The sequence below is a fragment of the Bombyx mandarina genome, chromosome 11 (assembly GCF_030267445.1).
Source record: "Bombyx mandarina strain Sakado chromosome 11, ASM3026744v2".
Taxonomy (NCBI): domain Eukaryota; kingdom Metazoa; phylum Arthropoda; class Insecta; order Lepidoptera; family Bombycidae; genus Bombyx; species Bombyx mandarina.
Window position 1 is genome coordinate 11,107,469 of NC_143218.1, and position 14,233 is coordinate 11,121,701.

The following is a 14,233-nucleotide window of genomic DNA, read 5'->3' on the forward strand; positions in this document are numbered from 1 at the left end:
TGAGTGTTGCACTCCCTAATAATAATGACAATAAATAATAATGTTAATTTTAAATGCCCAGTGAAACGGGCGAGTACGGCTAGTATTCAAATAAAACTAAGTTTAAAACTGGAACAGATAATTCTATTTCGATATAAATTTTATACATTTTAACACTAGTTGGATCTTGATAAAAAAAGTACGTACATTTGCGCCGAGTGATGTAGTTTCTTGCAGAAGCAGCTCGCTGTCTGTACCGCGCGACTCCTTGTTCTTGAGGATGGACCGGGAACGCGAGTCGCCTTCTGACGGCCAGCCGCCTCCCCGTTTGTTGCCGTTTTTACCTGTTCGTATCGTTGTTTTATAAACAACTATTATAATTGAAAGAATTAACCTATCAAATTGGTTTAATCACTGGTGGTAGGACCTCTTGTGAGTCCGCACGGGTAGGTACCACCACCTCGCCTATTTCTGCCGTGAAGCGGTTATGCCTTTCGGTTTGAAGGGTGGGGTAGCCGTTCTAACTATACTGAGACCTTAGAACTTATATCTCAAGGTGGGTGGCGCATTTACATCGTAGATGTCTATGCGCTCCACTTAAATAACCACTTAACAACAGGTGGGCTGTGAGCTCGTCCACCCTTCTAAGCCATAAAAAAAAATTAAATTGGTTTAACGAACCAAAAAGGATGTGGTGATTGATTATCCTCGTTGCTATACCCCTCGGCGGCTTCCTCTCTTCGTCGGTCCATTCCTGTTAACGCAGAAATAAAATCATAACCTAATCACAAATTTTGTTGTATTCATTTAAAACATGGATGAAAAACATGGACATGCGTTTTCAATAACACAACAGCCAAGATGCGCTAAATCGTGCACACATTAGAATCATATCGGATAAAAAAAATTTGTCCTGCTCAGATTAGTGTAAAAACAGCCCGGATGTTAACAGGGTGATGATTTTAGCAGCATCGGTTTTGACGTCAGATGACAGAGCAGATCGCGCATCTTTACCTGTTGGAAGCGAGCTTTTCTGTGTTTGGGCTTTGTGTCGTCGGGTAAATCGTCTAAGGGCTGCGGCAGACTGGTCCTCGAGGCGTCGAGGGGCCGCACTACAGCGCCGCTCAGACTGGCCCGCGACCCGCGCGGTGACACCTCGCCCTGCGAACCCTTCGCACACAACACGTTCCCGTCCCCGGAAGCGCTCCGCCGTACCCCCGGTACCCCACCCTCTCCCGCACCCGCGCCGCCCCCGCCGCTACCATCCAGAGGATTCACATACAAGTTTGACGAGTCGTTCTCGCATGCGATGTCTCCCTCTGAAGGAAAAGGGTGCGTAAGGCATGATGCAAATGTATCTGTAACGTAAGACACACGCAAATGGAGCCGTGCTCTATTCTCAATTTATATTACAATAGTAGCAACGATTACCGATACATTCGTGTTTTCGAACAAATAAATTTATAATCGAAATAGTGCTGTGTAAGACAAACACAAGGACGTGAATAAGTAAATACGTCAATAAACATTGAACTTCAGGGATAAAAACGGACAATTGAGTCGTCTATTATCAAAGGTGGCAATCTGTGCATTTGGACAAAAAAATTTTATTGATATGTCAATACAGATTTATTTTAATATAATCGTCTCCTTCAAAGAATACGGTTCAAAACCTGCATTAAATAAAGGTTAATAGTTAACCTGTTATCTAACTAAGATGTCGTTCCGAAGAGTTTTGTGACTGCCAATGGAATACAAAGTCAATAATTCGTTTTTCTGATTTACCAATCATTGTCCAAAAGTCAGATTGCCGCCTTTGATAATAGTCGACTCAATTATAAATTCAGTAAGACCCAACGCAATTGATCAAAGTATCCTTCAAACAAGAAAAGAAACAATTCTCGCACTCAAAATTACACGATACCATATTAATGTTAATCAATTAATAATTAATCTGTATTTTATTACGATGAACTTGATGAAAATGCAAACTTCATCTTTATCTTAATTAAAAGTAAAGTAAAGAAATTGAACGCAAGAGATCTCGTGTAAACAAACTGCTAGGATAAAGTAATAAGATCAATGGGTCGAAAATGATCTTCGACCATTGGCGTACATTATTTTCTTAAAGTTGGTGTGATCACCGACCTGGGCTATCTAAACTGTTAGGTGTGGCCTCTGGTAGGGCCTTGGGTGCAGGATGTCGCTGAAGACAAGCCAGCTCTACACAGACTGGCTGGCGCAGATCAGACGTGGACATAGGCATCAATTGCTCTGCATCTATGAACTCCTTGTAACCCTTTAAGTAAAACCAATAAGTGTAGGTAATGATTGAAGACTCAAATCAATTAAATTTTTTTACTTTCCAAAATATTCTTATTTGATAATATTTAATTAACCTTCGAAACGATATTTCGTCGTGATCAAACCAAAATCTGCTATGTGCACTTTTTGAGATTTTTACTTTTTGACCTTTTCGTATAGTTCACAGCCCCATCTACCGTATAAAAAGTGTTATGTGTCTATAGTTTTAATATTTATCTATAACTTTCATTTGATATAGTTCTTAAAAATTCACTTTCATATAAAATTTTATACGAAAACTAGCTGACCCGGCAAACATTGTTTTGCCATATATAAGATTTCTAGGGAATTTCTAGTGTAATAAAAAAAACTAACTTATTGTAAGTGTGTAAGGATGTGGTAAATGAGTGAAAGAGGTATGTATTGCTGTGAACGATGAGGGAATATATAATAAAAATAACAAAACCTCATTCAATCACATAATACCTCATTATAACAAAAAAAAATGTCCAAATAAAAAAAATATGTTAGGGGTGGACCCTAATCACTTAGGGGTATGAAAAATAGATAGTAGCCGATTCTCAGGCTTACTGAATATGCATAAAAAATTTCATGAGAATCGGTCAAGCGGTTTCGGAGGAGTATGGGGACGAACATTGTGACACGAGAATTTTATATATTAGATGTTTTTACTCGTTAATTCAAAATAGAGTTTTTGCACATAGCTGATTTTGGTTTGACAACGACGATTTATTTATTTTATGAACATGAATCAATATCAAGATAATTCGTAAGAATTTTAAATTAATTGATACTTACAAACCGTCGATCTGTTAAAATCGGTTGATATTTAAAATTAATTATAAGAATAAAGCAATATTTAAATTAGCTGCTAGTCGAGGTTAGTTTCTTAGTACCTTGAACGTGCAAAAACAACACTCAAACTCAGAAGGCAGCTGATCCAAGTCAAGCTGTTTGTCAGCCATCTTCTTATCCTAGAAGAGAAACATTTTTAGTGGTCGCAGTCAATATGGTAGCTCAGATATGCTTCGTGACAACCGAATTAAAATACGTGCGATACCGCTTAGAAATCGGTTAATGTTAAACAGACATGTCTGAATAGTGATAAGCAATAAGTTCTTGACTGCATACAGTGAGGGCTCATACGAAAAATAAAAAGACTCGACAAATTAATTGTGTATTAAATATTAATAATTCATTTGTTATGTGTTGTATTTTTAGTACAATCTATTTCTATATATTTCTTGGATTTTCGCGATTCGTAGACACAATAATAACTACTTTTACTTTTTGATGTCGCGTTTTTTTTAAATTGTCATTACATTAATTCCGAAGTTTATCTAAGTTTCAAGTTTTGATAAGAAAATATGGAATTCGATTTTCAAATGTCAACTAATAACACCTTATTAGTTCTAAAGTATTCGAAATTTCAGAAATAATATAATGACAATAAAAAAAAGCGAGATTAAATCGTAAAAGTAGTTTTCGTTATGTTTATATTTTTACGAGCGAACGGTTTAAATGCAACCGTCACCCGTGCCATAGATCAACGAACTATGTCATACGTCACTAACGAGTTGCCAACGTCCAACAATAGTGAAGACAGAATGATGTAAGTCGTGTTTAAACTTTGTCAAAATAACCAAGGATATCTTACAGGAGTAGGCTCGGGGTTTATCAGGAGACGTTTCTCTGGCGTGCCGGGAACTTCATTGGAGTACCGTCTCTCTTTTTTGGGGCTACCCTGAAATCGATAATTTATTTTACAAACTAAACTAAAATAATATAAAAATAAAAACTAAATTAAAAAGTAAAATAACTGAAAATGTTTAAAACTAAATAAGGATTATTTCGAAATAAAAAATTTGCACCGTGATATTTAGTTTAAACAAGTTAATAATAAATTATAATTAAAATTAAATTATTTTGATGGGAAATTAAAGCACGTCCTAAAAGAACTGAAATTATAAAATAATTTATGTAATTTATAAACAAACAAAAAAAAACAACCTTCAATAGCAAACCGAACGAACAATTAATTTTATCTTTTTTTATACTGTTGTGATACTCGTCAGGATATTAGAGCGAAGTTACAAAATTATTGTATTATATTCGATCTTTGATACAAGCTCAAATTTTCAAGTTAATCTGCCGTATTGAAGCCGGTGAAAATAACGTCTAAAGATTATGTTAGATACAAACAAACATATATACCAATACCGCTAATAAAAGCGTGTTAATCACCTGATTTGATTCTGTATCGAGAGAGAGCTTGTTGGGTATACTGTGTTCGTATTGCTTATAGCAGCCAGTGGTCACAGGAGCTTCGCCTTCCAAACTAGTAGCATCCGCCTGCGACAAATTGTGTCCTGGAGACACATACCATCATCAGTAGCGACGCTTTCATTATTGTTTGTACGACATCGAGCGTCCGACACGATCATTGCAAATTTTTAAACAACATAGTGACGTTAACAGCGATTCTACGTAACAATAAACTACACACAACACACATTCAACACATATAGTCTAAAACCCAGCGTCCTCCGGAAACACACACCGGACAGTCCATTTATAGGGTTTGTTAGTTCTAGAGAGCGTTAGGCTTACGCTAACAATGTAAACGACCTTAAATTACAGTGTCTTCGTCGCACATCGCAAGCTACACGCGACGCGGGCCCGACCCCGTGCTACGGACAATTTACTAAGGGGTCGAGTGTGACGATTGTGTCTTAGGAGTAAGTAGTTCATCTCGCGTCGTCTCTCGCCTCAATGAGGACGCACTTGTCACCTGAAGACAAGGAATAAACACTCTGAGTGCACCTCGTTTTACCGAACGGGCGAAATTAGCTGTAGCTGCGATGTAACGTGATCTGTTCTGAATTTGTACATGTCTGCGAGTCCGGAGAGCGAACGATGCAACGTGCATTCATTCAACACACATATCATAGCCCGCATGCGACAGCTGAAAAGGCATGCGTGCAAAATATTGATAACAGACATCGGATTGTTATGCAGGCGAAGAAAAACGTGACATGAACAAATAGCAAAAGCAAACGTTACTTTAATTACTGACCTGTGTCAACAATGACGTCGATGAGGTCCATACTCTTGGCGAAAGCGTCTCGTAGGTTTATGTGGTGGAAAGATACTATGGAGCCCTCGCGCTTGGCTCGCTCGAGAGCCTCTCGACGCTTAAGGGCTTTCTCGCGCCGCATCTGATTCTTGTAAAACTCGGCGAAATTGTTGACGATAATGGGAATGGGTAACGCAATTACCAACACGCCGCAGATACAGCATACTGAGCCGATGACCTTGCCCAACGGAGTCGTAGGGTAAATGTCACCGTATCCGACTGTCGTCATGGTGATGCCGGCCCACCAGAATGTTTCCGGAATCGAAATGAATTTGGTACCAGGTTCTTCCTTTTCGGCAAAGTACGCCAGCGAAGAAAATATAAGCACTCCCATAGCGAGGAACAACATTAGAAGGCCGAGCTCTTTGTAAGAGTTCCTGAGTGTGAAACCGAGGGATTGCAACCCGGTCGAATGTCGTGCAAGTTTGAGGATGCGCAGTATTCGCATTATACGAAATACTTGAACAACACGACGCACGTCTTGGAACTGATCCGTAGCGTTCTTATTTGTTTCGAGAAGGAATAGAGACACAAAATACGGCAGTATCGCCAGTAAGTCTATAACGTTCAGTCCACCCTTAAAAAACTTCCACTTATCCGGTGAGGCACTAAACCGCAGCACATACTCGAGCGTGAACCAAGTGATGCACACGGCCTCGACCATGGCCAGCTTCGGATTGTCCATCGGGCCTTTGTCATCGTGAACTTGCATTTGAGGGATTGTGTTGAGAGTGAGCCCTATCGTGGAGAGCACGATGAAAAGAATCGATATCACAGCAATCACCTGCAAAAACGTTAAACTAAGCGGTCCATCTTCAATCATTGTTACAAGACGCATCAGACCACCGCTCTGCCACCAAGCGATATCGTAGAACGTTTCTTTGTGATTTAGAATTAAAAAGAAAAACAAACTACCTTTTTGCTTTGTTAGAAAGAAAATGTAGTCGGTAAGTATGCATGTGTTTGTACAAAACTACATAAATTATGTATATATAAGACACTCAGTGGTAATTTAGAAAAATAAGTATAATTGTGTGAGCTTAGAGTTATATATTTACAAATTATTACAAAACATTAAAAGCCAATCAGTTCGCGTAACTATATTAATTACGTAGGTATTGTTCCTGACTTTAGTTAAATTGTTTAGTAATTTTAGTGTAAAAATAACATCTATACGTGTGAACTGTAAGTAGTGTTGTGTGATTGTGGTGTGTGTAATAGACATGTTACTGACAAGTAGACATTCGGTGAACGGAAGTGCGTTTTTTTTTGGAATGTGAGACGCGCTTCCGTCCATCTGCCGTATAGGTCGGTTAGTTGCACCAGTATTAACATCACGAAGCAAAAGCACTGGTCCGTTTGAGCACGGAACGGTTAACAGCGGGAGTATAGGACCTCGGAATCGAACAGGAGAGGGTATACGCCAGCGAGTGACGTCAGCCGTAGTGGGAGGCAGCGCGGGCGCGGTCCGGCACGCGACGGACGCGTCCGGTCCGAAGCGTGCACGAGGCCGTCCCGTGCGACCCCGCACGCAGGCTTCACAGCGAACGTCACCCCGCGGTGGTTGGTCACATCGCGCAAGCCCATCCCATATTTGCAATGTGCGACAACAATTAAGCTTCGTTTTTTAAAATTAAATATTCATCGACGCGGCTGTGAACATCAACAACAATATTTAGGCAGAAGTGGCATCAGATAGCCAATCTCACAATACAAATAAGATACCTACTGTTTATATAGTGCATTTAAATACTTGTTAATAAATTTGGTATAAAATAGATGTACTATATTATCTACAGGGTATTTTAGAGATCTTAAAGTATACTGTCAAAACATGAACAAAACATATAACATAATTGGATTATTCGTAATTTCGCGAGGGAAAAACACTTTGGACATACGGGCTATAGTATGTCTGGTAAAAAATAAATTCACTGATCAAAATATAACATAGAATTTTAAGGTTAGTTTATTATAAGATAATAATCGAAAATATATTGAACTGAACCCTACCAAACTTTATTAAAAATACTTACTCAAACAAGCTCAAATCGCTGTTCTCGATACCATAGTAGTAGACCTTATAAATAGGTACGTAGACGCTAAACAGATTCCTAAAACTACGTAACGTTTTGACAAAAGCAATCGAAGACTGCATAATGCCATTTCAATATCAGAACACAACACCACATTACAATACAATAACAAGAAGACATACAACATTGATAAAGGAAACAGCGATAGATGTTATTCATGCACCACAAACACAATGTAAACATACAAAACACGCAATATTGTTACTACTAAAAATTACAATTTTAAAACAGTGGTATAAATCTGTTTATGTGTAAACTATCTTGTAACAAGCGAATTGATGTGTTGTACATTAAGTGTTCATTTTAGATTGAAGTCAAAACGTGGGTATTCAATTGTAGGTACGAGTATATTTATTTGTATTTATTTGGATTAGCATTTTTCTAAGTAGACGTGGCAGTGCGGATCGTCGGATAATATCCGGGAGTGTGAATCTATTTAAATCACAAGTTTGAATCGTGTTTTCTATCAAAACTATGTATAAGTTTAGTAATTATTAAATTATGTGAATAGTGTCACTGTGTGAACCTCTACGTCTACACTAAAAAATACATTCTGATAGAAGCCTCTACACAGTGCTAAATATAAATATGACAGAGATACCTCCCCTGATTCGATTACCCTCCTTGCAGCAGAGCTGAATTGAATTATTTGTTAGTATCGAGATATTCTGATATCGAATCATTAGAAATACGTTACCCGCGCCGCAATGCTCGTGGTCGGCTTCTCCAATAAGTCCCAAAGCCATTTCTGATATTGAGCACATGTGCCCTGACCAAACTCCTCTTCTTCCCGCTGCCTTAAACTTTCGGCTTCCTTGCGCATCTCCTCATGAACGTGCTCTTTCCGTTGGTGATACTTGTGTTGACAACAAGACTCCAGATACAACTCATCCACGCCCCAATACTCGAGATCATCGCTGAATGCCAACACACACATTTCATCCACTAAGTGAAGTTTACCAGTTCGATAGAAATTTAAAATCGAACTAAAGCTCTTCGGGTGTCTGCAAATATACAAAAGCTTTATCAACCACTTGTTAGTTTGGATTACAAATCACTGTTTTCATCAATAAGATTTTCGTTTTGTAGTTAATAATTTACATCGAGATGTTGGGAAACACGTTACAGAAAAAAAAAAATAGTAGTAAATACGTCGAATTCATCAGTTTAGCTTAGACGATACGTATCAGTTTTCTATGGTAAGCAAAAACAAATATCTGGCATTATGACATGCCCTATTGACGGTCCTCATTTACCACTGACAAATTATGCTGAAGATTTCTGCTATAGACAATGGCAAAGTTATTAAGAAAATTATAATAAATTAATATCACCTGTCAAAAAAGTACTCATTGTCTTGAAGCGAATAGTCATCGCAAAGTTCTGTGATGGCTTCGTGCGTGTTGCAGTCCCGTAGTCGGCCAAGCCGCGTGTGTGGCAATCGTTCTAGGGTTCTCCATAGCACCTCGTGTCTTACACCACCCACATTGATGATGACGCGCTTGCTTAAAGCTTTAGCACGGAGCATCATAAACGGCTCCGGAGGTAAAGACGACATCGACCTGGAACCCAAAACACAAGGCATATTATGTTCGGTACAAAATAAAAGGCTTGCTAAAGACAAAGAAAAGATACCGATTTTTTGACCTGATAGTGAGTGGTCGCCGCTACTCATGAATATGGGCTATGGCAGAGACGAACCGAAACAGCCCAGTGCAGCAAATTGGAGCTCATCTGAGTTTAAATTCTGAGAATACTTTTTTTGTTGCTTATATGTGTGGACGAGCACACGGCCCATGAAGTGCTAAATGGTAATCGGAGTCCATAGACATCTACAACGTAAATGCCGTCATCCCTTTGGGACATGAGTCTCAGTTTTTACAGTACAAGGACTGCCCTACCCTTTAAACCGAAACGCATTACTACTTCACGGCATAAATAGTCAGGGTGGTGGTGCCTACATATGTAGGCTCAGAAGACATCCAGTAATTACGCAAAGTATATTTTTTGCGGGTTGCTTTTTATTAAATAATGTTATAATTGTTACGTATATTGGTATTTCATTGGAAAAAATGGGACCTGCAGGTTTCGAACACTGTTGCGTCGCTTGATACGAATGCATCGGGCGTCTTATCTTCTAGGCCAAGGTGATTCAAGATCGTGAGATACAGTCCAGTTATGAGATCCAGGCCTCGTCAAGTCACATCTTGCCCGATATATTTTTTGCTGATGATAGGACCTTTTTACTGGTGGTAGGACATCTTGTGAATCCGCACGGGTATGTACCACCACCCTATCTATTTCTGCCGTGAAGCAGTAATGCGTTTCGGTTTGAAGGGCGGGGCAGCCGTTGTAACTATACTGAGACCTTAAAACTTATATCTCAAGGTGGGTGGCGCATTTTACGTTGTAAATGTCTATAGGCTCCAGTAACCACTTAACACCAGGTGGGCTATGAGTTCGTCTACCAATCTAAGCAATAAAAAAAAATATCCGTCCGTAGTAGTATCCTCGAGTAATTAGTGTAGTAAACTAGTGATATCGACATTTCTGACTATTTCTGGGGCGAAACATTCATGCTTTCTCTGCTTTAAGTACTTGAATAGCAGCTCCAGGTATCAGTCAATTACGGGCTCCGGCAGTGTTTTAAAATCAGTTGGTCATAAAGAACTATTAATCTGTCCTAAAACAATACCTGGAATGCGCCCGGTGCAGCGCGGCGAGTGTGGGTGCAGGCGCGGGTGCAGGTGCGAGCCCACGGTCGAGCAGCGCGTCCTGCGCAGGCGCCGCGAACCCCATGGCGGGCGCGCGCGGGGGCGAGTCGCCCACGTGACAGCGCGCGGCGCCGCGGCCCGCCCCCTCGCCTCCCATACTGCTAGCTCATGGCGACCAGCGCCTCCGCCGCATCCCTTCCAAGCAGGTCATATGGCCGTCTTCACTTTCTGAAATCCAAATACGTCCCACAACTTCAGCAAACTAATATCTCTTGATATTCAACTTAACATCAATCCCTGAGCTGACTTAGCGCGAATTTCCTGCAGTACCGTTCATGTTTAGGTTAGGGTTAGTAGGGACTCCTTCCATAAAACTGCTGACATTGCTCAATCCGAAGTTGGCTTTCCCACACATTCAGCGGTAGCATGTATCCTTGACTATTGTTCTCGTATTCACAATAAAATGATTGTTTACAATGAAAACACTTCACTTGTCGAGCCGATGTATGAAGAAAGCCGCGTATTCCATGCATAGGCCTGTTAAAATAAAGTTAAAGGCAAAATACAAAATCCAGTTTATGTGCAAATCGGAAAAGTGGACCCCGTGGGAAGCGAATCCGATGCAAACAGATCCATTGAACTACTTGGTGCTGGTAGAATCTTTTCAGTATATTGTATAAATAGCGCAATAATCCCATGCTTAAGAAGCTTAACATCAAGACACTGTCCAAAACTTTCCCGAACAGGATTTTCGTGTACTTCGGACACATATGGTCCGTATAAAGATTATGATTATGCATATGAAGGTCCCTCAGTTTTGAGGACACCGACGTTCGGAGGAGGATTAGCCAATTTCAGGAATAATACACTACAGAGGGAAAGAAAAGCGTAAAAACGATTGACCGCATGTGTGTATAAATTCAGTGTGTGATAAACTCAACTATTTACAATATAGAAGTATAATTAAAGATAAATTTGCGGCTTAATCTCGTCCTTGTTTTGTTGAGTTCTTAATTCGACGTATCGTGTTTTAAAATTGAGATTAACTTTTGTTGCAGTTCCACTAGAGAAACAATCTTATCTGAATAACTTATAAAAGTTACATGAAAGAACCGTCAATTTAATATTCAATGTTTTCATCAGATGTGACATGTATTCGTATGCTATAAGTACTTCTGGAAAACAATTAATTAACTCCAAATGTCAGTTCAAATAAGTCGCAGTGAGCAGCTTCCGTTCCGATTTCTACAACCTTTACCTCACTTTCAGTGTAATATCACTGACATTGCGCGAGTAAGGCGACATGCTATGTCCTTTCCGCTAATCGAGTGCGCGACAGAAGTATTTATTTGTAGCAATGGTTTTGTCGTAAAACATATACCTTCTTGCGTTTGACTTCTTAGTTGGGCAGCAAGTATAATTGTTGTGATTAGATGTGGTCAAATTATCCGTATGTTTTTATTGAGTATGGGTTTTGGTAACAAAAATAACACCAGCCGAACTTTTATTTATGCCAAATTAAAATAAGGTTGAGAATTGCTAATATAGATAGATAACGGGAGGATACGTGGTCTGTCCTTATTCTTTATAAAATATTGAAATATAAGGTTTTACCGCTGTTTAAATTTGTAATTCAGAAACAACGAAACACTTTGAATTTTAACCCCGAGCTTACAAATTGCCTCTGTGACTTTCCCTAAACTATATTTCGTAAAACACCGGCATGTAAAATGCAGAACACACTGTCGTTATGGCTCATATACCCATTGTTGTGCTACGTTGAATAGTACGCTATCAGGGTTATAAACTATCTTTTCGTGAAAGCTAATTCCAATTCATTCAGGCATTTCTCCGTAATTGTCTAACAAATACCTAAACACAACATTCATATTTCTAGCATTAATACAAAATATATAGATAGTTTCATTTGGGCCGTGCTCAAAATATAGTAATAATATTATTAAATATAATAATAGTTATAGTTAGAACAGTAATTTTCGACCACCGTAGTATACAAGGCACATTTGTGCTGCCAAATTTTACATTCAAAACAATTTATTATCATAAACTATTTTTGCCAGTCTATAAGTAAACAACATTAAAATAGTATTTTACAGTGTGCGTCGTCAAATTTAAAAATCGTTAAAAGTCTGCGACTCTGCGATCACTAAGCATCAGAAATCATAACAAACTTGCAATAAAATCTAATTACGAATATTTAAGCAAATTAGATAAATCAATACCCTCATTAAATATCGATTTCGAGCATGAATGCCTCGCTAACAACTGCTTACCGTTCACTAAACACAGGCAAATTATTCCCATAGGTACACAGGCTGTATTGTTTTCGTACAAAATGACGACATAATTTCCTTATCGCTTTAATTATTCTAACTTATCATAAAGTGATTTAACTACACTATTAATTTTACAAAACCTTTGCAGTCTTCTGTGTACAGAAACTGCTTATGCCTTTCAGTGGTACTGCTATGTTGGGTAACTCAATAAAAACCATAATACGAACAAATAACGTACTGTTTTGAATTTACAACGTTAAGATTAGTGTCGTCAGTTGCCAACAAAGAAATGAAATCGATTCTTTCAAATGTTTCAGATAAATGTGTGTGTCATTCTTGGTTCAGATCCAACGTTTTCGCTGCCAAACGTATGAGTCAAATAGGGAAACTACCCCGTTAGCTGCGATCATTTGCTTTGTCATATGCCAGATGAGCTCCGAACGAAATTCAGCACTGAATCTTTTATGATATCTGCAAAGAAGAAAATCTGGTTTGATGTTTATCAGACCAACTCTGTTATATTTGGTGCTAAGATTGTTAGAGTTTGTTAAAATATTAACTTATAAATATTTTTATTTTATCATTCTTCTTAAACGTATTTATGCGTATAATCTTATTAACTAAATAAGAGGAAATTGAAGCACTAAAAAATCATTCAAAATGTAGCCTCGGGAATTAAAAATATAATTAGCAACTAGATAATAAAATAGCAATAGAGATTCTAGAAAAGGTTATAAAAGATCTCTGTCAAAACACAAAGAGAAATGGAAAAACTGTCACAGTTTAAGTTTATGGTTTTGGTTTAAATAAGTAAGTTTCTTTTTCAATTAAATTAATGGTGAGTTTAGTTTAAGTACTTATTATTATAAGAAAATTATAAAGTCAGACTTCTTATAAATTGTGTCGATATCAAATGAAACACTGTAAAACAAAATTGAAAGTACCACATCAAACATACACGCAGTACACAAGTATGTACATCCATATATTTAACTTGCTTTCGGTGGTTTCGGTAATACACAGTGACTCAATAATATAATGTACACAATCTAACTCTATCTTATAGATTAGACAGTGCATTCCCTAAATACGATACTAAAATATATATTATAATATGATACCCAAGTAAAGCCTCTTAAAACAAATTATTATTATTCGTTCCAAAGATAAAAAAAAACTTAAAATAGGAATCGAACAAAGTAAGTATATATTTTCGAATAGAGTATATCGTACGTGGGCGGATTATCTATGGAGTAGGTATATATGAAGTTGGTTTATTTAGGCATTCAAGATGAAGAAACATCACGCTATGTTTTACTATATTTTGTATATAATTATTTATTTAAGAAACCCTTGAAGAAACAGCTAAAACTATGAGTATACTAAAGATTCAATAACCCCAAGAATATAGCAGTATTGCTTTAAGAAACAAAAGATACTAATATTTATCGTCTAAAGTATATTGCTTTCGAGTTGTATTATTGGAACACGTCTACAACCTAACTTTATGTTTGCATATTTTTTACATTAAAAAAACGAATAGGCTATGGACTAGTAGATAGGTACATGTCCTTAAGAATTCTAATGTTGATACTAGACTGAATTGTATTTTGTGTTAAAAAAATGTTTTAGCGGAAACGCTGCTATTCCGCGGTCATAAAACGAGACGATCAATATCATTACAAA

General features: G+C 37.9%; 1 protein-coding gene across 3 annotated transcripts in view; it reads right to left on the reverse strand.

Moving 5' to 3' along the window:
* The window catches only part of Shab (Shaker cognate b), a 61,020-nt gene that overhangs the window by 4,110 nt on the left and 42,677 nt on the right, over nucleotides 1–14,233 (reverse strand). Inside the window, exons 2-12 of one of the 3 annotated variants that reach the window (XM_089730958.1) lie at nucleotides 10,232–10,478; nucleotides 8,871–9,098; nucleotides 8,234–8,540; nucleotides 5,381–6,224; nucleotides 4,549–4,673; nucleotides 3,962–4,048; nucleotides 3,201–3,278; nucleotides 2,128–2,278; nucleotides 994–1,298; nucleotides 661–733; nucleotides 187–323 (exon numbers count right to left, since the gene is read on the reverse strand). In XM_089730958.1, the coding sequence (XP_089587084.1) occupies nucleotides 187–323; nucleotides 661–733; nucleotides 994–1,298; nucleotides 2,128–2,278; nucleotides 3,201–3,278; nucleotides 3,962–4,048; nucleotides 4,549–4,673; nucleotides 5,381–6,224; nucleotides 8,234–8,540; nucleotides 8,871–9,098; nucleotides 10,232–10,407 (2,511 nt within the window). In that variant the 5' untranslated portion in view covers nucleotides 10,408–10,478. Of the gene's footprint in view, nucleotides 1–186; nucleotides 324–660; nucleotides 734–993; nucleotides 1,338–2,127; nucleotides 2,279–3,200; nucleotides 3,279–3,961; nucleotides 4,049–4,548; nucleotides 4,674–5,380; nucleotides 6,225–8,233; nucleotides 8,541–8,870; nucleotides 9,099–10,231; nucleotides 10,479–14,233 lie in introns of all 3 variants that reach the window. The other 2 variants (XM_089730957.1, XM_089730959.1) reach the window with 2 other exon arrangements.